The 26,013-nt window shown below is 42.6% G+C and overlaps 1 protein-coding gene across 2 annotated transcripts; it reads right to left on the minus strand.

Moving 5' to 3' along the window:
• Window positions 1-1,193: 1,193 nt before the first annotated feature.
• LOC121673345 (proline and serine-rich protein 2-like) lies at window positions 1,194-25,616 on the minus strand. 2 transcript variants are annotated; one of them, XM_042046577.1, is made up of 4 exons: window positions 25,479-25,616; window positions 16,095-16,310; window positions 5,854-6,106; window positions 1,194-4,965 (listed from the first exon to the last, which is right to left on the minus strand). In XM_042046577.1, the coding sequence occupies exons 2-4, from the start codon at window positions 16,272-16,274 to the stop codon at window positions 3,980-3,982; spliced, it is 1,419 nt and encodes a 472-aa protein (XP_041902511.1). In that variant the 5' UTR covers window positions 16,275-16,310; window positions 25,479-25,616; the 3' UTR covers window positions 1,194-3,979. The 2 variants fall into 2 exon arrangements, with proteins under 2 accessions (XP_041902511.1, XP_041902512.1); XM_042046578.1 differs by lacking the exons at window positions 16,095-16,310; window positions 25,479-25,616 and adding an exon at window positions 10,814-10,874.
• Window positions 25,617-26,013: the final 397 nt, after the last annotated feature.

Here is a 26,013-nt window from a genome sequence, read left to right on the forward strand (position 1 = left end):
TAAGGAAGGGCTGTGAGTTTTTGGGTTGACCTACACAACACTTTGAGCTTGTGCAGCAGAGCTGTAAGTTACTCCTGCTCAGGCCCAAACAGGACTGAAAACCTGCCCAAGTTGCTGGGTTAAAACTACCACCTCCCTTCAGCCTCCAGCCTTCCCTGATCGCTCTATGGATAACACTCTCTGAAGTTGTCTGTTCTAAAGGGAGAAACCAAATTCCGTGTCTGTGTGTATAAAAGAGGAGTAAAAACATCAAAAGCTTCATCCCCACGCTGCAGCCACTTGAAAGGCTGCAGGTGCTGGGCAGCTGTGAAGTTTCACCTCCAGCACAGGTGAGGCACTGGAACCTCCTTTAAGTTTCATTACAGATTGAGCCAGGTTAAATTGTCTCCCTCTGGCTCCAGGCTGGAGCTGGACACAATTACAAAAGGGCACCTGCCCTGCCGTGGCTGAGACTCGTAGCTGAGCCCTGAGGCAGTCCCGGAAGGCTTGGAGACAAGGCTGCTGCATCTGCTGATGCTTTCTGGCTACCAGCACATCCAGCCTCAGGGATAAAAAAGTAGCTCAAGCAAATGGGAAATATTTCTTTTTGCTAGAGTGATTTCTGTTCTCTCTTTCGTGACACATGATGTTTGGACAAATGCTCAACAGCACCTGAATACTTACCACGAAATCCTTCTTCAAAAGACAGAAAGGCAGCAAACACAGATGCACATGCTCAGAAGGGATGGGTAGGAATGTTCTCTGACAGGGAACTTTGCCCTGTGCCACAAGGGAGACTTCCACACTCAGCAGGACCACCCTCACTCATGGTTACAGCCTTGGAAACAAAGATGTTATTTTTCTTTCACATGTAAAATGTTCCTCTTGGAAAGGTCATTTTAATAATGCAGAACATTGTGAGAGAGGGGCTTTTGTCTAATTCACTGTTCAGGATGAATTTCATTCCTGCAAGGACCCTGATCACAGCTGCCGAAGCCCAGCAGTGAGAATACACATCTCTTGTCAGACATAACCTTTTATTTTTGTCCCTCCTCCACCACTTGACATGACAGGGTTGGGCTCTGGCTCACACACATCCACAGTTGCAAAATGAAAGGTTATTAAATCAATATTAGCCATTAAGAAGAAGTCACCTCCCTCATCCAAGAAAGAGTCATACTACTGGGTGGCAAAGAACACAATGGCACCTCTCATCAGACATCATTTCATTGGGTTTATTCTAGTTTAATAGATGATTATCAGGTTTGTGCAAGACAGTTACCTCTAGCACAAAGGGGAAGAAAGTAAAATCACAGCAACATATACACACAAAACAAGATACACAAAATAGAGCTAAATTTATATACAGGTTATTAGCAGCTAGACTTAACTTCATTTAGTACATGGCTTTACTGACTACAGTTTTAGGCACAGAGAAGGATTTATCTGCTATGATGAAGGGCCACAATGAATACCTCGTTCCAAGTCCTCCCTGGGCAGAAACTGCTTTACCTAATGAAGATCTAACTCTCACTTCCCACCAGTTGAGGACACAGCCCAGCACAAAGGATGAGAGAACATGATCCAGCTAATTCAGCATACAGCAACTTTAGATATTAAACATCTGGGGTATTTTTAAGTAGGGTGACTTTACAGAATTATTGAACTGGACTGAATTTCAATGAAACAGTGTCAGGGTATTTTCCCCCCGTTTGCTTAGCATGGGCTCTCAGCTGTAAACAACTCAAAGAAGAGCTGGCAAGAAATGATTAGATGTGGAGATTGCTTTGTACGCACTTCACATTCATAATGAAGAATTTGCTTTACCAGGATTTAAAAGCACAAAGGCCATGAAACATTTAAATTTACTTATCAGGTTATGTTAATAAATGATGATGCATCATCCACATGTTGGCCTCTATTCCAGCCTGCACTGCAGCACGTGCTTGGGTGTATTTTATGTGACCCCTTGTCTTTCTGATTTAGGACTACAGACTCAGAGCCCAGCAGAACAAGCCTGTGCTTTACTTGCAGCACACAAGCAGCCTTTTTTGTTTCAGCAGCACCTCTCACGTTTGATTATGCATGCCCAAGTGCTCTGCCAGCCCAGGAATGGCCACATATTTTAATTACTGATTGCTTATGTATAGAAAGCCTGTCACAATGAGGAACATGATCACTTACCCAGTGAAAAGGCTGAAAAGAATAACTACATAACAGAACCAGCCAGATACCGTAACAACACAATTAAAAATTTAAGCAGCAAGCAGATAATTTAAAAAAAAACCAAAACAAAACCAAAAACCCCCTTAACTTATGAGGCAGGTTGAGAATGACACAAAGGTTTTTTCCCTTTGTGACAGCTTCATTTACCAGTACAGCTCAGCAAGTTTGAAATACTTTATCACAAGCACTAAAAACTTGTTTATCACAGTTATGTCAGAGCTCCTCGTCAAAGGGTGTGTCAGTTTCTGCTGTAGCCACCCCTCCTCTTCTCCAAGGTTTATCGCTCAGCTGCTTGGGAGAAGGAGTGGGTTGGTCGAGGCTTTAGAAAGTGCAGAGAATAAGTCAGTTTTTCCCTTTAGAAAAAAATCCAAAACACCGAGAAATCAAACATGAAGGAATAACAACAAAAAAATTGTGAGTTTGGCATTTGATTTTAAAGTGGCTATTCTTGATGTTTTCAGGTAATACAAAAAGGGAAGGAGTTTCAATGTGGAAGGGCAGCTTTGCCATATAAAAAAAAAAAAAAAAAATCATACCAACACACAAATATACTTTGGGACGATCTTTACCAGCTTGTCTATTGAAAAAAGGCAAAATACCACCAACTTGGACCATTCAGGAATGATGTGCTCTTACATGCAGCTCTCCTGAAACTCCACTTAGCCTGCACAAATTTTGGCTGTAACTTCTGTTATGCATTGGCAGGGCAGAATCAAATAAGGCTGTGAACAGAGGATTATTAGGGCTGTCAAACTACAGGAAGACCAATGACAGTTTTAGAAGTAACAGAAACTTATAATTTGGTAGTACAGTTACTGTTCAAAAAGTAACAGCTCCTTCCCAGGAACCCCAATGTAAAAGACAAGACTTTTGACATACAGGTCTTGCTTTTGGTACAAAGTTAACTTGTTCCTATGGCTTTTCTGCTGTGAGATCCTCCCTGGGACAGAGCAGTTGGGGTCACAGATTGTCGGGAGACTCTTTGGCTGTCAGTGCGAAATCTGGTGCTCGGTGCATATCCTTGAGGCTTTCCTGGTGCCTTTCCCTGGACACGTGGGCTGCTCAGGCATGACCAAGAAGCAGGTGGCTGGGAAGGGAGGGGAGACTCCAGGTGCAGCAGCAGAGTGAGGCAGTCACCCATTCAAAGCCTGGGCTGCTCTGTCCAGGAGAAGGTCGAAGCAGAAGCCACCCTGTGCACAGTTCGGAGTCAAGTGCAGAGAGAGGGAGCAGAAGACCCCACCACTGGCAGGGAAAGAAGCCAAGCCAGATAACACAGACAACAAAAAGTCACAGAAGGGTGTCACCCTGTCAGAAATTTCAGCTGTGACATTATTTCGAGCTCCCACAGACAGACACATGTGGACAGGACAGACAGAGCTCTTGGTTTTGGCTTCAGAAAGAGCGAAAGCAAGATTTGCCATTCAGTTTGCTATGTACAACAATACTGCACTGTACACTTCATTAATGAGATGCTGCCTGCTACAGTCCAGCATTAATTAAATAAAATTCCTCTTAGTCACAAAGAGCAACAGATGAGTATCTCTGTAGGAAGGAGAGCCAAAACCCACTGCTGTACAGGACCCTACATGGAGCCAGTCCTTCTGGGATAAACACAAGTGGCCATTCCACAGTGTCTAGTACCACCCTGGCTTGCCTGAAGCAGAGAACTTTCCCTTTTTTCTTCCAAACCACTTGATCCCAATCCTGTTGGGACTGTTCTAGCACAAAGCCGTGCTATGACTTTCCCCTCACTGCCACAACATTTCCATCCAAGTTAAGCAGTCTCTTTCAGCAGTCCCAGTTTCCGGAGTGCCTCTCTCCTGGCTTCTTCAGTTGAGCCACGGCCGGAAAACTTCACCGTTATCCCTTGGGATCGAAATCCTGAAGGTCTAGGCAGCGAACCCGACCTCCTCCGCATGTCCAGGCTTACACCAGGTTGTTTATAATCATTACAACTCTCTTCTGTGTTCTGCTGTGTGCTGCTGACTTTGTTAGTGGCAAGAGCCACCTCTGGTTTGATTGTTACAGTTTTGCCCATAGGAAGGAAAGGGCTGGGCTCGCTTTTTAAAATCTCATGGATGTTTTGATATCCATTGGTAACAGCCTCTGCCTGCTTGGGCTGCACATCACGCTGCTGAGTGCTTGGGGCATGGTCCACTTGGTCCTGAGCTGGCTTTCCCTTAACTAGGCCAAGTTTTGTCAGGGCTTCATAGCGTGTTTGCTCTGAGGAGAGATCCCGTAAAGAAGAACTTCTGTTACGTGACAAGAAATCGTTTTTGTGCAGCTTTTCCTCCAGTTCAGCTGCCAGAAGGGCTCCCCCATTGATGTTGGCCAGCACCTGAGCCCGCCGCTCCTGGACGTTAACCGCTGCTTTGGAAATCGTCTCGCTGAATTCCTTGCCACTGACATTTGTTATGTTGATGTTGCTTGGGAACCGGTGCAGTTTGGGGGCAGGGGCAGGAGGGTGCTTGGGTGCCGTGAAATAATCACCGTTGGCTACGGGGACTTTCTTCCTTTCGGAATTCCCTTCCTTGAGGGCACCAGGGAAGCGCGCCCGGCTCTCCGCCTGCTGCTCACAGATCTTCTGGGCCATGATGAGAGGAGTGGGGATGGAACGGAGCAGCTTTGGGTGCTGCACTGGAGGAGGGGGTGGAGGAGGAAGTGTCTCTGACACCGTTGGTGGTGGTGCGGGGGGGTTTGGGGGAAGGTCAGCAGGTACAGCTGGCTGAGGGCTCTCGGCTCTCCGGGTAGTATCCAACACTAAAAGGCAAAACAGCAGAGATGTCATTAAGTCTTCACACAGAGCAGAATGCAAAACCTTCTTTTAGCATCATTTCTCCCCTCTCCCTACCTTTCCAACTCAACCTCAGCCCACATAGCCAGAAGAAACTATAACTGAGCTCCCAGCAATGGCATCTCATAGGCAGTGCCATAGCTCAAATCACCACATTTACACTGTGTCACTACCTCAGCCCTCTCTCTGCCTCTCATTCAAAGTCTGTGTGTTGCTCCACTGTGCTTCAATGGCTGCTCTTTCATAAGAGTTTTGCAGTTCTTATTTTTTATTAAAACAGCCAGGAGAGGACACATTACATCCCACTGTGTGTACTAGCTGATAGATTCATTCTCCAAACACAGAGAGAACACACTCTACAGGGTGACAAAAACAACATGCCATATGCTATCTTGTCACAAACTCACTGATAGGAAAGTGTGCCTTTCAGTCCCACAAAAAGTAACACTGAAAACAATCTGCTATCTTAAAACTCTTGGAGAAAATCTTAAGAAGTCTTAGAGAAAAGCAGAGTGTGAACAGGCTGGTGAATACTGTCTGCCTTGTAATGACTGTGCACAACAGTGACAAGTCAGTCTCCAGGCAGAGGACAGAGAGCAGACCAAAAGCTTCATCAGACGCACGAGCCCCATGAGGGACATGGAAAAATTAGAAAAAAAACTTACAGTAGCAGCAAGAATTTCAAAAACCCCAAGGCAAATTAAAATCACAGTCCTTAGAGCTCCTGATGTGTAACAAATTTATCTTGAGGTAGTAAGGAAGGTACAGAATTTCTTTAGCTGTTTCTAAGGAGAACTGGAATAGGTCAGGGCTTGATCAAAGGGAAAACCCACTCTTGCAAGAAACACAACTACCTGGTTCTGTATCTCTGCTGGAAGGGCCTTCATGGTCACTGCTCTCAGGTGTTGACTGTACTAAATCAATGATATCTTCAGTCTCTGAATGACTGGACACATTTTCTTCTGTCGACCTTGGGGACTGACAGTGGATGCCACTGTCACGTAGGGCCATCTCCTCCAAGTCATCTTCTAAGGCATCTATGGTTTCCTCAAAGAACATGAGAACATCCTGTTCTTCATGAGTTAAGTATTTCAAACTTTCATCATCCTGTGAGGAAAAAAAGAAAAAAAACCAGAAAGATGAACACCTTCCCAAAGAGACATTTAGATATTACAGTGCTAGAGGACAAAAAAATTTTTTTAAAAATCCCAAGAGCAGTAACTGGTATACTACATCCTTTAGTTTGGCAAAGAAGTCTTCGTTTGAGTTGTATAGAACAAACTGCTAAAAGATCATAAAAGCCATAAAAGCTACTAAAAAAAAAAAAAGGCAAAAGAAAAGCCCTGCACCCACTGGTGCCTTTGCAAGGGTTAGGATGGCTTCTTCTGGTTCCAAACTAGGCTAAACTGTGTTCTGTGTCAGATTCAGGGACAAGGCTTGGGGAACAACATGGGAGGGAAAGGGTGCACTCAGGACAGTCCCAGAAACAGATTGATTTCCTTTTTTGGTCTAGTCCAAAGTGGGACTTGGCTTCTGAAAGCAAAGCTGGAGCTAAGAAGTGTCTCTACCCCCACAGAGTATAAATTATCCAGTTACATGACAGATTACAAAGAAGTAATAGTTAGGAGGGAGCAGGTTTCTAAAGATTTTACCTTTGAGTTACAGAAAGGAAAACCCAAGAATAAATATGAAGATATGCTCCGCAGCAGTATACTGCCTTAGGCTATTTTCTTCAGCAGGAAACAATCCTGTAGACCACAGAAGTGATAAATAATCACTTGGCCTATCCAGTCTTCATTTTCTCTGAGTCACTGCTCTTGATTAACTCGATTAACACATTATCACTATGAGAATGCTGGGCAGTAATGCATTAGCTCTTTTCCTGACACCCTGGGAAACACTCACTTTTCCAGAAGCTTGGAGATGACAAAGAATGATTAAGAAAGGTACTGCATTAAGACAATGGACACAGGAAAGACATTTCCCAAGAGAACTGTGTAAGGTCTGGAATGTAAGTATATATTGTTGAAAAGCAAGAGAGGCTTTCCCTTTTCTGGATTGAATTTCTCCCCTGCCAAGCATATACTGGAAACTTTGCTGTCAGTAACTTAACAAAAAGCACCAAGGACACCTCATTGTATGTGCAGACAGGGTAAAAAGGCTACTTCTCAGTGGAGGGCTGGGAGAATTTAGGTAAATACATAAAGGTATGCAGTCCAAATATTCAAGAGGTAGCCATGTTCTTGCTAGGGCAGCACGACTTGCTTCAAACTCATTGTGCCTGTTCAGATCATCTTACATTAGATTAGACTAAAAAAACCTTCGCACAGCTTTACCTGTTTACTCCTTGCACAAACAAAGCTTTTATCCCCATTCTCAGCATTAAAAATAAGAACAACACAGCTCTGTAGGAAAGTAATGCCTATAGATTAAGAAATATAACGTGCTGCATTGTACACAGTGGCAGCTGGTCTCCAAGCACCTAGAACACTACAGATCAGAAAAGAAAAGCTTTGGGGCTCTTAACTGCCTTCTCCTGTGTGGCCAATAGAACATTTGGTGGGTGGGAAAGATGTACAGAGGTGTGGTTATTTCTAACTTATCTTACTATCCACAGTGTACTGTCAGAATAAGTAACTTATTCCAGCTTGTAGAAAAACTGCTACAAAGGCTGAAATTTGGATGCCATTTGCCACTGCCTCTTTAAAAGATGAACTTCAAAGGCTGACGTATTCCACAGCTCGCACCCACCACATGTCAGTTTTCAAAGGCCAAGGAAAGTTTTACAGCTGCACTTGAAAAGCAAGAGACAGACAAGCCTTCCTTTTTTGTTTTTTGGTTGTTTTTTTTTTCCTTAATGGATGTTGCAATCTCCTTCCTTCCCCACCCAAATACTCATAGGGCTGCTATGTGTAGTAGGCGAGAGAATGACAGGAAAAGAGCCCTTGTTAGGTAGCCCTGAGCTGGAACTGAACAAGACTCCAAGAACCTTTTGTAGAGGGTGAGCTCACTGCAAGAGCCAGACTTACACAGGCAAAGGAAAAGAAGAGGGGGTGGTGTTTAAGAAGTGCATAGTGGCAACAAATCCAGAGTGTGGTACAGGAATTACTGCACCACACTGTGCACCTAAAAAAACTGCTCCCACCTGAGCTTAACTTGTTTAATCAAGAGCAGAGCAAAGAATAAAGCAAGGAAGCAAAGACTTCCAGAAACACTTCCTTCCATCCTTTTCTGTGCTGTAAGACTGAGCATTTTTCCATGCCAGGTAAGATCTGCAGGAGAGCTTTGCCTGATTTAACCATCCCTCATGGATCTTGCTGAAATGAGCAGTGTCCCTTTAGGTGAAGAATCCAAATTGAGTAATCATCCCTTTGTAAACACATTTGTTATAAATGGCATACCAAGATGTGAAAGGCCAACCTCATCTCTGTTAGTACTTCGATCTGTTTCCTCGTGCAGTTTCCCTTCACGATGATCAATGTCACATTTCATCAGGAAAAAAAAAAAACCAAACAAACCCCAAAACCAACATCTCTGGAGAACAGGCAGTGTTAGGTCAGGGCACTGTACTGAGATGCAAGGCATCCAGTCTGGATAGAAACTCCCTCAGGCAAGGCATGTTTCAGTTTGCCAGCCAAGGAAACAATCCCATTTTAGACACACAATCACAGTGGAAAAAAAACCTACTCAGGCTGGTCAAACCAAAGGAGCTCAGAGATGTGAAGCAAGCAGTGACTTGCTTTATTCCCACCTGTATTACTTGTATTATAGTAAAGCCTTCAGAAAGATGGGAGGAACTTTTGTAACTTAACAGGTACCAGTTTTAGCTAAGTTACCAAGTCTATTTGCAATTAATTCATTTGCCATATATTCCAAGTACTGGAACAGCTCATATTCTTTCCAGGCTGGTTTTCCAGGCTTCCTTTCTTCTTGATGAATCTGTGTTTTTTAATAGTCAAAGAAAAGTCTTTTCAGCTACTTGAGTTACTCACCTCAAAGTTTCCATCTATTCCCTACTCTTGACACACAAACACACCTCCCTAAACTAAATCTCACATACACCTAACACTGCAAACTTTAAAACTACTGTTTTACTTACTAAAAAGACAGCCTGAATTTGAAACTTGGTAACTGTGCCTCAGCTTAAAATTACATTAAATTAGGAGGATTAAAAAGACTGTTTGGACAGAAGAAATTTGGGATGCAAACAGCTGAAATAGCTGAGTATGCTCAGCTGGCATTAATATTTTAGATCTCTGTGCAGCCAAACATTTCCTGCTTACGCCAAACAGGAAAGAGTCTGTTATAACAGTGTTTGGTATAAAAGAGGAAAAAAAAAAAGAAGAGAAAGAAAAGAAGAATACAATCTGTTTCACAGAAAAGATTCCTTGATTCCTTTCCTACCTGTTTAAAACAATGACTTAATATCCAGAGGCCCACAATTTTTCATATACATCTTAAGAAATTCTGAACATCACATCCAGGTCTAAAATCCTAAGACCAGCACAGCTTTGACAGAAACAGACCAGCACAGGAAATCCCAAGACATCTGCAGTGCTTAAAAAAAATCCAAAACCAAACAACCTTCTAAAAACTGCTAAGGAACCAAACCTCAATTAGCAAAACACCAGGAGAATGCCAGGTTCAACTGATTTATCAATCACTTGACAGTGACAAAGAATTAATAGGCACAATTCCATGAGAGAGAAGTGACTGGATGCTTCTCAAATGAAGGGAGCAAACTATTCCAATATGAAGTACAAAGGCCAGTGTAGCACCACTTGGGCCACAGTCTGTTAATAACAAGGCAGTTTTACTTGTTAGAAGGGGTGAAAAGGAAAGCCCTACATGCAGGAACTGTATCAGAACAGGCATAAAAGCTTTAGCACAGAAGAAGTCAAGTACCTCTGACAGGATTTACAGAAAAGGGAGACGGAATGGATTGTACTGCTGTGTTACTGAAGCTGAAAGCAAGTGAATTACAGCTGAGAACAGGAACTACTATACAGGAGCAGACCAAAAAGCCCATTTAGCTCAGTAGCCCTCAGCAACTATGAACACACAGGACAAGGGAGAGAGGTTGGTGGGGGTGTTGCTGTATATTGGATGGATATATCTTTTTCTCCCCTAAATCCTTCCAGTTCCCAGCAATACATGTCTTAAGGACTTCCCAGATGCATCTGCATATTTAACAGCCCTTAATGAGCTTTTCTAGCATGAATTCATCTTATTGTTTGAGCCATGGAAATGACTGGCATTCACAGCATTCTGTGGCAGGGAGTTCCAGAGTGTAATTGTGTGCTGTGTCAAAAAGTGCTTCCTCTACAACCCACTATCTGATGGTTTTGATAATACCATTTCATTTGGTGAAGAAGACTATAATATTGAGTGTTGTTTTCTTCAGTTCACGAGCATAATTGTACCCGTGTGCTTCATAATAGGTAGCAAAGCATATAATCAATAGATCCTAAGTGATGAAACAAATTATCTACAAGTACTTAAAAGATAAACTAGATGAGCTGAAGTCATAAACGGACTAAATTACTCCTAACCTACTTTTAAAGAAAGCAAGCTGAGTATCTACTTAAACCCCAAAGACATCTCTTTGATAAACAAAATAAGGCTGATCAGCTCATAGACATTAAAGGGAAAAAGAAATTGTGTTAGAACAACATTGAGAAAATTGAGGATACATTTCAGGCGAAAGACACTAAATAGTTTCCATAAAAAAATCAAGTAATTTCACACCAAGCTAATTTCTCATGAGAGGGTTGTTGACTTGACCAATAGGTACAAACACAAAATGTCACATACCTTGATTTGAAGCCTTTATGACGTGGCCCCCAAAAATGCACTCACAGATGAACTAAAAAATGATGCTGAGATGAAGTTACTGCAAGGTACCTGCACGATCTGTGACTCTGTCAGTTTAAGTGCCATAAAGAGGGAAAAAATCTGCTATTCAGGGATGCAGATCTCATTCTGGGATATATTAACCAGGGTGATGACATGACAGCACATCCTCATTCAGAACACAGAGTTCAGAGTCAGTTGCTGAACTTTGGAAAGGATGCAGCCAAGCTGGACAGGGTCCAGAACAACGCATGGAATGCTGCGAGTTTAGCTGCACAGGAAGGCTCAAATAATGGAGCATGTTATATTTAAAACAGGAGAGAATGAAAGGGTGGTGGGCAGATGCAGCCCTGTGTGTATTTTAATTTATAAGAAGTTAACCACCCATATAATCACAACAAATCTTCTCTACATGCACTGAAGGTGAGACAGAAGTTGGCTTTCACATTACAGAAACTCTAATACAAGTATCCTGTGAAAAGTAATGGAGTACACAAAAAAAAACACCACTCTGGAAGTTCAGGAATGCTTATCAGTGTGGTTTAAAGAGCAGACTTGCCCACCTGCTAGAATAACCTATCCACCAGATCCTGCTTTGATGCAGAATGATGCAGTTTGTGCATAGAGCCCAAACTGCCTTCAGGATCCATATTCTCACTACTAGCACATTTTACAACAAGATCATTCCTTGCTAGAAGTCAGGCTCTTATTTTTCCAAGGCATATGCTTCCAGGTCATACTAACATCAGTTTAAAGCAGATGAAGCATAGCAGAGCTCTCTCCACACCCTGTACGGAATGGCTTCCACCTGCCCCAAGGCAGCTCTATCCATACAAAGCAAACAGTTAAAAATTCTTCTCATTTTTTTGTGTATTGTTATTTGGCAAAGTCCTTGGACAGAGTGAAAGGTCTTGCAGTACAGTAAAGCCTGTGGAGTGTCAGTGTCAAGGGGGAAAAACACATTAATTTTATGAAAGGAGTCTTTCTCAGGACTTTCCCTTGAATGTACCTGAAATGCAACTCGGCATCACAAGACTCATTCAAACTGTGAGGAAAAAAGGTGGCAGTGGGCTAACAGACACATGATCTGTCCTTTTCCAAAACCCCTAAATCTACACTGGATTCTCATCAGAGAGGTTGGGGTAAAGAGACACTAGTATGGTGCACTTAGAATGCCAGATCTATTGCATCTGAATTATCTGTACTGATGCAAAAGGGATAAGGATCATAATAATGATTTGTTAGGCTACGAGAGACACCATAACTACAAAACAACCAGGTCACCCCTGAGTTAAATGGCTGAGTGTGTGAAACAAAACACTGAGCCACCTCAGACTACTCACAGCATACTTGCTCCTCATGTCTATGTAACCAATATTCAGAATGTCACCTGTACTATACAAGGGATCCAGGAGTGACAAATTATCTTCAGTGACTGGCTATCAAGTCTTGTTAGAGCCAGAGAGAAAGCCTGTTTGAAAAAATAACAAATCAGAACTAGCAAAATCTCTTTTTTTAGAGTCATGGCCTCTCCCAGTTTAAGCCATCTGATTAGTGTTCAAATGAAATAGTCACTTGAACAAATTCTGGAGGTCACCACTGCCCCAAAGAGAGTGGTGGTGAACTGTGGTATTAACCAAGGATCTGTCTGATCCAAAGGCAAAAAATGAAATAAAAAACACAGTATGATCCACCAAGAATAACAAGAACTCACTATCCCTCAAAGCTATCACTCAGTGAGACATGTTCAGATACAGATGGTAAAGTACTGAAGTTATAGCAACAGATCCAAGGCACTGACATAGCTTATTATCAGTGCAGTTCCAATTAGCACAGCTCACTTCAGGTACAACCAGCACCTCTGCCATGGTTTTCATAGGTAGCACGATTGTCCTAGCACATTATTCACACACAGAAACTAAAGAAGTTACTCATGGCTGAGAATAGATACCCAGTCCAATTACCAGAGAGAAGCACTGAAAGAAGGATTGGCTTTAAGAAGCTGGTCTGTGCCTATTCAGTCAGTGGAACAAGACAAATTGCTTCAAAAAAACCCCCAAGACCTAGTTTTATCTTTGAATTAAGTGTCCTTAAATTGCTGCAACTGTATTTCATGGCAAGTTAATTCTTATACCACATGTCAGGGAGTGTCATTCCAGACTGGGTTTTGGAAGCTAGAATTGCCAAGAACAGAGTGTTTTTGTTTGCCCTCACCCTTGGGTTAGTGCAACTGATTCCATGCATCGAGAAAATACACTTTTCTCAAGTAGATGTATGGATACCTCTCTTTAACAAAGAAACCAAAATATATGTGCAAATTCATGTCCTCATATGTAACAGTTTTTAAGGTTACAAACATTCGTGTGACATGAAGATATCAAGGCATACATTCCTCCCATCTCAACTCAGCCTGCTGTGATAGATTTGGCAGCATAAATCCAGACCTGAATATCTATCATTTCTATGGAAATTCTCCTAAAAATCAAGGCATCACCTTGCTTTCCATTAAAAAAAAAAAAAAAAAAAATCTGTCTTGAAGGCCTATAGTTGTCAAAGATTAACTGAAAGCACCCTTGTCTAGGTAAGAGAAGCTGAGGAATCTGGCAAAACTAAACTGAAGTGACAACAGCTGACTGGGAAGGGGCCCACATACAGAATTTTAAGACTTTTTTAGCACATGGCAATTAATGTCCATCTCCTAGTCATTCCTAAACTGACAACCAGTTCCCCAGCAAGTGATGCCAGCACAGACACACAGGATGCAGGACCAGCCAGAAGTCAGCCAAACCAGCTGTGAGCAGTCAGCGAAGGCTGAAGCCAATCCAAGTATTTGTCCCTATTATCACAACCCTGGTTTTGTTTGAATTCCACAGATGCAATACAAAGGTTATATTTAGTGACTAATGCAGTTTGACACTGAGAAACTTAAGAGCCTGGTTTTTTTACAATCAGATAGGAAGAAACCTGCAGCAGTACAGGCCTGTCATAAGAAGCACTGTTACACTTCTTTAGTTTGCAAGGCCATTACAAAAACCCAAAATAATCAAAGCCAACCCTGACCTTCCTTGCCATGTCTCTCTAGGTGAACAGACCCAGGAAAGGGCTAAATGAAGAGGCAGTTAAGTCTTTAGTTGCTTCTGTTTTGGGGCTGTGAAGGTGCAGTGTGCCTGAAAATAGATCCCCTCCTTTCTCAGAATTGGTATAATAAGAAATTCTTTGTCTAAACAAAGTTGCCTATTCCTTTCTTCTCATTAGGCCATCAAAGCTTCTGCATCTTCTGAACTTTTATAATAGAACTACTGAAGCCAGAAGATGAAGTCTCTAGGAGCATATTATATATATATATAAAATATATTTTTTTTATATATATAGTATTATATATAATATATACATATTATATATATAATATTTCTCTATATATTATATATATATTATATATATTAGGCAGAATTTCCTTCATGTTCAGTTTAACACAGACCCCTTCTCAAATTCAGAAACTGAAATTATGCCTGTATTGAGAAGAGTTTATATTGTCCAACCCTTTACTCCACACATGTGAGCTGTCAGCCTTATTGGACATGCCACCTACTACACTGCTGGAAGAAAAATCATGAAAGGGGATCTGTGGCATCACAGTTAAAACTCGTTGGTACACACTTCACTGTGTTCATGCACAAACTCTAACAAGAGAAATGAAAGGCTCTGTGAACTGCTAATTCACAGGTCTGGTGGGAATTGCCTAAGCCTGCAGCCAAATCTATAAATTACTGCATTACAGGGTAGGAAGGGATTCCAATTCTAGCTGATGCATCATCATATGGGTTATCACATGGCAGGATCTAGTTTTCATTTTCTGACACAGCAGACCCAGGATAAGACTGTACAAACAGACTGATTTACACATTGCTTTGTTATTCAATACTGGTTTTTCCAAATGTCTAGTCTCATGCCTGCTACTGCAGATAAGAATAAAACCCAAGGGGGAACATGATTGACTACTACTGTGATAACCTGGGCAACTAGTGGTAATGAGCAAAATTAACTTGCAATTCTGTTTAAAATTAAGTTGTAATTCTCTAGAAGTACTACTTCCACTGTAATTCTCTAAAATTCAAGCAGCTTTCATAAAATAAACAATATACACTAACTTCCCGAGTCCAAATGGTGTATTTAACCTCCTCCTGATCCTTCACAACTTTTTTCTAGAACAGATCGGAAACAGTTAAGGAACTGAATTCCATAATACTTGTTTTGTGTTTTAACTAGCAACACAAGCTGAAGGATACAGCGTCATATTAACAGTAAGTATTTTCAGTAGAAACAACAAAAAAAGGGAACAGCTTTAGAATTGCCTCCAGGCGTCAGAAAGCTCAGAAAGTAGCACAAAAGCACGAGTGTGTCTGAGGTATACAGATAAATACAGGTTTTGCCACTTACTCTTTCACAGAAAACTACCACATTAAAAAGGAAACTATCAGGGAGGGCAGAAGGAAAGAGACAGAAAGCCTAATTCTATGTTTAAGGCAAGACAGAGATTTAGATTTCCACTTAGAGCAAGCATGTTTACCAGAGTGTTCTTTCCTCAATTAAAAATGGATGCTTTTCAAATGGTCGTGATGATAAAAAAAATATGGAAGGAACCATACCTGCTTTCTAGGCTTAGTCTGTCACAGTACAAAGTGTACTGTTGAGTTCACTGCCTGATTCACCCTGCTAATTGGGAAAAACACAGAAGTGCATCCTACTCCCTCAGTTACTCACTCACGATTTAAATGGCCACACACTCATACTCACTAATGCGAGGATGGCTTTGTTTATGGTGACATATTTGTTACTCATCTAATTAAGGTAGAATAAGCTGAGACCTTTATTCAGGAGTGTCAACAAAGAGATTAAGCAAAAAGCAGCATGTAGAACAACCACTATCCTTAAATTCCTTCATGAGCTATTTAAAAAAGCAAGGGCAGAGCAGCCCTTACTGCCATTCCCGGCTCTCTGGGAGGAAGGGCTGGAGAGTAGCACTCTCCAAGCTCTCAGAGACAATCAGACCAGAATAACAAGCTGTTGTACCAAAGCTCAGAAGTTATTTCTGGCCTTTGAGTTTAACAACTGAGACAACACCAGCAACTACTTGGGATTAGAAATGGCAAAAATCAATCTTAATAAAACAAAAATTGCGTGATGTGGACAGAGCTATTAATGTAATCTGTATCACTAAGCACAAGGCTCATTAAACACTTACCAAGGCAAGATTTCTGCACCTAGCTTGGCTGCCACGATTCTCCACGCTGCCAGCCCTCTCCATGCTCCCATGCATGTGCTCTGGAGAGATTTCAGATGCCATTTCAGGAGAATCTGCCAGGAGATTCCTAGGCATCACACTTTCTTGACTGATTGATCCCGATGCAGCACAGAATGCCATCAGTGTGTTACGTGGGGCTGCTTGCTTTCTTCATGACTGGAAACAGAGAACAACGTGGTCTGGTTAGATCTGCTTGTTAAAACACTTGAAAAGGAATTGAAAATAAGTGGCAAAAAAAGATCCCACACAAGTTAATAAAAGGCATATCTTTATGCCCTGGAACACATCTACCACTTTATGGACACCTTTTAAAAAACTGGTTTTATTCAAAAAGATGACTAAAAATCCAACACAGAAAGGTTCTGTACCCCATCTCTCATGCTTCTAAACCAGATGTCTATGGTCAGTTAGAAGCAAGGACCCTGCATAAATCCTTGTCCTACAAATTCAGTTTGTGTTTTCCATTATGACACATCATTAACAGTAATAAAATCCCACTGGCTGAGATACCAACTGGCCCAGCTCAAGTACCTTTATTTGGTTTTAAACAAGAATTCTATTTATGGGATCACATGAGGGAAACAGAACCCTGTTCATTTCCTAACACTGCTGCAGTTAACTTGTGTTACTGAAGCAGCTCTATGCCGCCTGCTTCTGGTGAAAGATCCGTGAGCAGAACTCGGTGCCACTTTTGCACCAGCGCATAACAAATTACATTTTAAAGCTTCAAGAGCTTTTATTTCACTCAGCCATGAAGAAACAGTACTTGTACATTTGGAAGACACTTACTGAACAGACGCATGCACCAGCACTCACTGGAGCAAAATCCCCCAGTTTTTTAAGCTTTCCCAATGTCCAGTTCTGTAAAACCTCTCTGAATTATTGTCATCTCCCCAAGCACTCTGGCGGAACTTTTCTTTTCAAGGACACAAACGCAAAAGTCATCTCAGTGCACTAACAGCATGAACGGGGGTAAGCGAAAAGTAGAACCTAGCTCATTTCTCACTCCAATACATTAAACCACTCTCTGCAATGAGAAATTGCCTTGCTTGCTAAGAGTCCATCTTTTCACCCACCCTGCCTGTGACCCGTGAACAGCAGTGACACATTCCTCCAAACAGCTGGTTCTGAGGTACCATGTCATATGCAACCAGCTGGGAACTGGACACCATTCCCCTGACACTGCACAAATTAAATGAGATGGTCCTGCTTCCCAAGTGCTTCTCCCTTTATTACGGTTCAAGAGGCGACACGAGAAGCAAAGTCAAGCCTGCATTTCCAATTCAATCGGATTACTTCTCCTTGCTCCCCATGGCTGTGGGCTGAGAAACCAGAGCCTTCTGGTAAGCTGATTAGTGTTTCATAGCAGTGAGATAACATCTGCCAATACTGAGCAACAATTCCATCCCGCTGAGCCCTCCTCCCAGGAGAGGGCTATGACATTACCAGAGGTGCACTGCCTGCGCCGCAGCACCAACGTGTCCTGTGGGAAAGCTCCCACACAATGTAGCTAGGCTGCAGTCCAGCAAGTCTTGGAAGCACACCCATAATCCAGAACACTGGCATGCCACAACAAAAACATCTCATAGCCCTTCTTATGAACATTAGGTCTAACGATCAAATTTAGCCTTGCTTTTACACAAAAAACATTTTTCCTTTTTTCTATTAATAACTTTAGCTACCAATGATACAATGCATCCTCAGGATAATGGGCTAAGTGATGCCCAGAGGTAGAAACATGCTTGTGGTCCTGGTTTTCAGACTCGCAGGACAGGCAGACGCAAGAGCACTGAGGCAGCTGCTGTACTGCTGGGTGCTGCAGAAAGCTAAACAGGAAAAGAGCAGCCTGAGCATGGAACATATCCTGCAACAGCAGCTTCATCTACAACAAACCCTGTGGTGCTGAAAAGCCGCACACAAACACACCCACACAAGAAAATCTATGCAATTTTTGGAAACCAATATTATCAGTGAAAATCTTGACACCTCTGAAATTCACAGAAAACTCCCACTGACTTCAGATTTCATCCTATAACTGTCAAGGTGACGTTCAGATGGAAAAGAGAGACCAGCAAGAGGTGAGTACTACTACTAATCCAACAAAAGGCAAATATTATTTCTCATCAGCACTTTTTAAGTTGCAGCATCAAATTTTTATCCAGGTGTCCCAAATATAAACGGAACATCCCATGTTTGTTCAGTCCTTCAGTGATGCTATAGACAACTACATATAAGAGATTTCTAGAATTACACTCTATACTATGAACATTTTATGGACTATATTTTGAGAGGTCACAGCTACAGATTACAATAGATAGCACAAATGAGACCCACATTTAAAGACTAACCAGAAGAAGATACTAATCCAAGTTACCAAGAAACCAATCAAGAGGCCCAAATTTTGAGAGAGAAGTATTTAAGAGTACTGTTCTGCTTTGTCCAACAGCAATACCTTAGTTTAACCAGGACTAAGTTTCATGGTGGGCTATCTGCATTCAGGAGAGCAGGAACACCCAGATTCAGCAGCAATAAACATTAAAGCCATGAATTCTAAATAACAAGTAGCTCTGGTCCCAGCAAGCTCCCATTACTCATTCTGGAGCTCCAGTTCAGATGTTTCACAAAGCTCCTGAACAATGACTAAAGGCAGTGAGTGCGACTGGTTCAGAGAGCCACCCACACAAGAGCCAGTATCAAACATTACAGCACTGGTCCTGCTTTTGTGCTGGAAGCTGTGGCTTCTTTGGGAGTTTTACTCATTTCAGAAAAGCTTGAGAGCTGTGCAATAACCTGTGAGCCTGCAGAAAAGGTGTGGGGGAAGATTTTTTTTTTCCCCTTCTTTTACATCATCTTTAACACATCAAAGGTATATGTCAATAAAATCATAATCCATTCATATACATTATTTTTTCTCCCCTTCACTCTGTTTTTTATGCTTTGAGAAACTCCTACACCTTTGTACAGTGCCTAGAGCAGCAAGAGCCGATGTGAGGCTGCCTGGCACTGCTACAATAGGTAGAACATGTTTTACAAATTCCCCTTCTCACCATGGTTAACACTGAAGTCCCTTCACCCTTTTTATGTCATCACTATTAAGTGAAAGACTTTATGGATTTAAAATAGAAATAGTCAAGAATCTAATGAATTTCCAGGCCCCACTGTCTGTTTCAGTAGGATTGCCACGGTAACAAGCAGGGTTCAAAAATAAGGTAACGTAGCTCAGAGAAAGCAGGAGCAGCAGGACAACAGGCGGCTGTTCCTCCTGACCTTCAGAGACGCATTAAATATGAAAGTTGCTTGCAATGGGATTTGTTGTTCAGTCATTGTAGCTGGGTATTTTTCAGCTTGGCTTAAGAGATGTGTGCCTGTACCATTAGGGATTAATAATAAAAAAATATCAGACCATGACACAGGAGCGCAGAAGTGTGACAGGAGCAGTACTATTTGGAGAGAAGATCCCAGATATTAAACCAGAAAGGCATCCTAGAGCAGCTATGATTCTATCATCTGAGGCAATCACTTGGTTACACTAGAGATAGCCTTCGTGAGATATTTAAAACAATACAAGTCACATATCATGCATGTTTTTCAGATGGCAGAAGGAGGAAATTGAAAGATTCTAAAGTTAGCACTGAATTTCACCTCCAAAGATTTAATTTTGCTTTGACAGAGGCAAATAATTCAGAGAGATTGTATTAAGTTCCCATCAAAGATAAGGTGCGGTCTGTCCTTTCAAAAAGGATATTTTTATAATTTTGCTGACTAAGGTTGCTTCTTCACTGAAGCTCAATGTTAGCATTTACTGTTTCTATAGTAGCAGGAGATTGGAAGAATTTTTTATTAACAATCCTGTTTGAAGACTAGCTTAATAGGCAAAAGGATCAATCCCACAAAAGTGCAAGACATTTAAATGCTAAAAATCAACTGCTACGTAAGCCAGAAGCCAAAAGACAGCAGACAGCACCACGCCATTAACTGCACAACATACTTAAGGTGAGTTGACAATTTTTAGAAAATTATCATACATTTTTAAAAGGGCACAAGATCAGTCTGTCCCTTTCACTATACATACAATTTCTAGAACACTAATTGCACGAAACATTTCTCAAGATAGATTTCTAAGCCTTGAGTGTACTGAGCATCACACACACTTTGTTCTTAACCAGCTCTTTTCTCAGTGATTCAACTGAAACAGAAGAAGTGGTCAGTGAACTTCAAGGTTGGTTTAATCTGTCAGCTGTGTACAGACACAGCAATGCACACACTCAGCTCTGCACACACTGTCAGTCACCTTGCACTCCATGGCAATGGTTGAGTTTGGAGAGTTAAGCATCTGGAAAAAACATCTGGAAATATTCTGTGGTCATTAGAAGTGTTCCTGTGGGATGGGTTCTATAAAAATGATGGTACAGGGGCAGACTGGAGACCTGTATCTCTATCAGCCTCTGTCAGTTGGCAGCAAAGCAGTAAAACAAGGCAAAGGAGAGTAGGAATTCGTTCAGATTCCTGCGTGCTGTGGTCAGGAGACCACAGGGCTTCCCAAAACAAGTCAGGTATTCGTGTCTAATAACCTCATGAATTTTTCCTTGTATTAAGTGCTCCTGCAACATACCTTTGAACCAGCTGTACAAGACCAGAGCTGAACAAAACCAGCTGGCCCATGACATGTCTTTACTGAGCCACTGCTGTTCCGAACTCCTCAAAACTGATGGTTAGTTATGGTGGACACATTTCCTCCTTCTGAACAGGGCTAGCAGCAACTGAATTCTTCTACCTCCTTCAGTATGTTAAATACTGAGTAAATCCTTGAGCTTTAGGGGTAACCCTACTCTTGTGATACACAGTAAGATTGAAGGTTTCTGGTAGACGAATAGACTAAGTAACAGTACTGCCTACAGAGGCCAAACCTCACAGGCAACTTGACTAATTCTAGGAGTACACAGGATAAACTGATGAGGTTTTGCTGAACACATAAAATCCCCACAGAATCAGACAGTAAATTTATAAGTTGTTTTTACAGAAAGAAACAAAACAGAACTGAAGTAACAACAGACAACAGCTGATGTTTAGGAACCAAGGCAAACCAAAACTGGCCAACATGGTTAAATTCTGACTTTTCTTCTCCACATCGTAAGCATAGAAGCTTATGATAACATTTAGTATGATTCACAGTCTTTATCTGCTCATGAAAAATCCTTTGTGTTCGGAACAGTCATGGCTATTTAACATCCAGCAACCTGGAAATGTTCCTGCCCTTGTTTAGAGAGGGACTGTCACCACAGTATGGCCAGACAAATAGAAATGCTGACCATTAACAGAACAAAAAAATACACAGACACAGAATCCATGATAGTAAGGTCAGCTAAATGAGAGCCAGGCCAACAGCATTTTTATAGACACTTCCTTGGACATCAATATTGATTTGCAGAACAGGTGACAAAGTTCACACTTTAGCCAAGTGTGAACTCAGGGGGCTCTCATGGCAGCCCATCACAGAGATGCAACTACATCAAAGTAATTATAGAGTGACAACAATCATGCAAGAGTCCCAGAATTCAATGTATGTAACCCCGATATTTTGTCTTAAATTTTCTGGTTTCTGTGGCACACTTGTGACAGTTCAAACTTTCCTCTAGAGGCTGGGGAGCTACAAAATCCGTTAGTTTTAAAGTTAAAAACAAAGATTCTCTCAGTCCTCTAAATCTGGAGCCTCAAGAAACACACTGAATGTCATTCATACAACTCACACTAGAATTTGTGAGAGCTGCCAACAGTGAAATAACTAATCCTGTGTACATACATTTCTGAAAGAACTAGATGGGAAAGGCACCCATTCAGTAGAACTTAAATCTGTCTGACTTCACCAGGACATTCCATCACATGCTTAAATGGTTGGGTGAATTGGATCTCAAATTAAATGTAGGAACCACTTAAAAAGAAAGGAAACAATCACAAACCAACATTTTCATCACCTAAGTAATAACTCAATTACTACACTGAATTCTCCACATCATGCTTTGCCCAGAAACAATGCCTAAGGTCACACCATGTTAATCCAAGCCTGAAGACACCAGAAAATGAGGATTCCATACTGTGTGCTTCATTCTTAACTGGTCTTTCTAGATTTTCAACAACAGCCTTTTTACTGTTTTGAGACCCTATACATTAGACACTTTGTTACCTACAACCAAGCCAACCCAAGGGCATAGCTCATCAGTACTCACACATACTCCTCTCTGCAGTGTTTGGGAAATGATCCTTCTTTTAAGGCAGTGGAATACCAATGCAAGTTTTGATGATGCTAAGCACATTGATCCACCCTCAAGACAGAATTTATTGGGGTAAGAAAAGGCATATGCCCACACATCTTTGTCTTTTCCCTTGCAAATAAACTCTGTTCCCAGTGCACTACAACAGCAACAGCATCAGCTGAATCTCGATGCCCAAAATGAAGGCCAGTGGCAAAGGCTCCTAGGCAACATTGTGGAATAAACCACCAAAGATCCCTGAAGTGCTCACATTCCCCACATGTTTACAGTGGCAGAATCCCTTCCTGCCCCAACTAAAAATAAAACTACAGCCAGTGACAAGTAGTTACTTTTCTTTAGATTAGGGTCATACCTAAGGATAATGATAAGGCTCTCAGTGGGACTCTCTAGTTGAGATTTGATGACCAGTAGCTGCTCAGTGGGAGAATTATGAGTGATACCCAGGGCTGCTTAGTCCAGTCCTATATGGGGCTTTAAACACATCCAGGTGACGGCTGAGCTCTTCTCCGACTTCAAACGTCCTTACGCAAATTTCAACAAGGAAAATGTCCCATTCTTTTCAAGTTACTCTTTTTAAATCTCCCCTGTTAACATCAGGGTGGTGCTATCTGTGACAGCCAACACTTTAGAACCATGAAGTGTACATAAACAATTTCAGGCACAGACGCCTCTGTAATTAGTCAACTTCTGTCTTGTTACAGGTGCAGCATTGCTGGGGTTTAGGGTTTCATTATGTAACTACTGCTACAGTCATAGCAATGGTGAGCCAAATCCTGTTTTACAGAGTATTTAGGATAGCAAGACAATTTTCAGCCCCAGTAAAGCTGTGTCACAGTCTCAAAACTGGATTTTAGGCTGCTTTCCTATGTTTCCTTTTGTGACTGCTGTGCTGCTGTAGGGAAGAAAGCAGAGGACATCTGAAGCACAATGCAGGGGTGTTTACTTTAAAAATTAACTTATTTATGGACATTTCATTCCTATGTAAGTACATAAAGGTCTGCCTGCCCAAGTAAGCAAAGCTGAAAACAGCACTGGCAAAACAGAGCAATAGCGTCTTGGCCCTGGACTTTACTTGGTACAGGGATAATCCATACACATCCAATTGAAAAGAATATATTTAAGCAGTTAGTTATACTGGAAATTAAAATTACTTGGTTTTATTTTTTAATTAAAAAAAAGGAGGAGGGAGGACTTAGTAACAGCCTGTCTGGCTGGCTTTGAAAGCCACATTCATATGCTCATTTATTTTCATGCTCCAGTATTTCAGAAGGTCAGTCAGCCTGAGACTTGTCAACTGCTCAGGAGTTAAGTTGTTCCAGTTACTATATCCAACCAGCAATCTGTCTGCCAACATTCTTGGTTAATATTTCTCTCAGAGGCATGCAGAGAAAAAGCAGCTATGTCTAACAGAAGAGTTTTACTACTGACAAAACAGAGATGCAATAAAGAATCTCCCTGCTCCTTTCTAATGCCAGGCGTTACTTGCACTTCCAGTCACAAAACCTCATTTTACTCATTACTCTCTGTAGTAAAACCCCCAAACAAATCCTTGATAAGAAAGACACTGCTGGGAAAATCTATTCAATTTATGAGAAATAAGTAACATCTTCATTTCTTAGAGACCCAACCAAGCAACTACCCCCCCCCCTTTTATTGTTTAAACATCAGCTCCTCCCTTATACAACAGTAATTCCTGCAAAGGCACGAAAAAAGCCACAATCATAATTCTTTAAAGTAGTACCTGTACAAGGAAGGCCATCTGCAATACTGCATTAGTCAAGGATCTGTGGTAAAGTCTTAAAAGAATACCTTTTTATTAGCATAAGCCAGAAATTGCAAAAGCTTTTAAAGCTAAGACTTAATGCTTTAGGGTTTGCAAAGAAGTTTTTCCTTGTGTGCCCTTCATAAAAGGGAGGGGAAAGGAAATAACTGTTACATTTCAGATACTTGTTATAAAATCCTTGCAAAATGTTTAGAAAGATTCGGACGAGGCTGTCTTATCTCTTTCCTATTTCATCTGTATGCTTATTACCACAGGAATCATCTCTTGCTACACCCATGCACAGGACCAAGCACTACAGAGCTCCACTTCCAGCAACCGCCTCTCGCTGCCACACTAAAACAAAAACTATTCAGGAAACATGCCCTTGAGATCCCGGATTACTGAAAATCCCGAGAGTGTTTTTAAGGCTGTGCTTTCTCTTTACACGCACTAAACCTTCCCAGAACCACCTAAGATTAAGATCTTAAGAAGTACCAGCCATCGCACGCTCACCCTCTCCAGATGGAAAAGGCACCTGACGGGGGAAGGGGGAAAAGTATCCTGAACTAGAATCTTCTACTGTTTACACCAACAGTTTTTCCACTGGAACCTTAAATTGCAGACAGTCGGAAAGCAAAGAGGAGGCACAAGGCAGCTGTTCCCCATCACCCTTAGTCGGGCAGGAACAGCATACATCGAAGTTTTACGGGTATCAAACCTTTACTTAAATATATTTTCTTAAAGTTGCGGATTAGCAGAAGCAAATTTTAGGTTATGATAGGGAAGAACAAGAAATCCACAGGGGGAAAAAAATTCTTAATACTCAGTAGTGGGAAGCCAAGCCTCACACACGGCAGGGCAGCAGTTTGCTGACAGTTTTTCTGCTCCCCGCCTGTGTATCCAAACTAACCCAAGCCCAAAGGCGCTCTGCGGGGCTGTGCCGGTCCCTGTCCCCGGTCCCGCCCGGAGCCCGCGCAGCGCACGGAGCGCCCGCCGTCCTGGCCGCCGCTGCTCTTGGAACAGGAGGGAAGAATAATTAAAAATCCATTACTGAGTAATAAGAGCAACGCCGAAGCATTCCCGTGGCGGGCTGACAGGGGCGCGCAGCTCCGCGGCCTCTCCCCGCAGCCAGACCGAGCCGGGGGCAGGCGGAGCGGTGCGAGCTCATCCCCTCACGCCAGCGGACCCGACCCCCGGCGGAGACGAGTCCGGGAGCCGGGTGGGAGCGAAGACCCCCTCGGCCGGGGGCCCGCGCAGGGCGAGGGGAGCCCCCGAGGAGGCGGCGGCACTCACCATCTTTGGGGTCCGCGCCTCTCCCGGCCGAGGGCGGAACGAGCCCGAGCGAAGGGCGGGCAGGTGGCCGGAGCAGCGCCGCTGGCTCCGCCGAGCAGCCGCCCCGAACTCATGCGCACTGCGCCGGCCGCCACCCACGGCGGGCGGATAAAGCGGCCGGGCGGCGGCCCGGCTCCGCCTCGCCCGGGCGGGACCGTCGCCTTTGTCCCGGCGCTCGGGGCAGGGCGTGAGTCGTCCCTCCCGAGGGGCGGCTGTGGTGCGGTCGGGGCTGAGGGGCTTCTCTGCCGCTCTGCCCCTCTGCCCCGCCCCAGGAGCGGACCCCGGTGTGTTGGAGCTACGAAGTTCGTCAGGGGTCTGGAAAATCTCACTCGTGAGGAAAGAGGGAGATGGGCCTGATCAGCCTTGGGAAGAGGTGACTGAGAGGGGACCTCATCAGTGTCTATCAGTATCTAAAGGGAGGGTATCAGAGGATGGACCAGGCTCTGCTCGGTGGTGCCATCCAGTAGGACAAGAGGCAGAAACTGATGCTCAGGAA

The sequence above is a fragment of the Corvus kubaryi genome, unplaced genomic scaffold, assembly GCF_017639235.1.
Source record: "Corvus kubaryi isolate FWS band 111438036 unplaced genomic scaffold, C.kubaryi_AGA036_p1.0 65361, whole genome shotgun sequence".
Lineage (NCBI taxonomy): Eukaryota > Metazoa > Chordata > Aves > Passeriformes > Corvidae > Corvus > Corvus kubaryi.

Bases quoted from the DNA above. Each gene is read 5' to 3' on its own strand.
- LOC121673345 (XM_042046577.1), bottom strand. From the start codon at position 16,274: ATGGCATTCTGTGCTGCATCGGGATCAATCAGTCAAGAAAGTGTGATG. The intron at 6,107-16,094 runs GTAAGTGTTTAA...TTTTCCTCACAG, and splicing joins GGTGCAGAAATCTTGCCTTG to GATGATGAAAGTTTGAAATA. The intron at 4,966-5,853 runs GTAGTTGTGTTT...TTTGCCTTTTAG, and splicing joins CAGCAGAGATACAGAACCAG to TGTTGGATACTACCCGGAGA.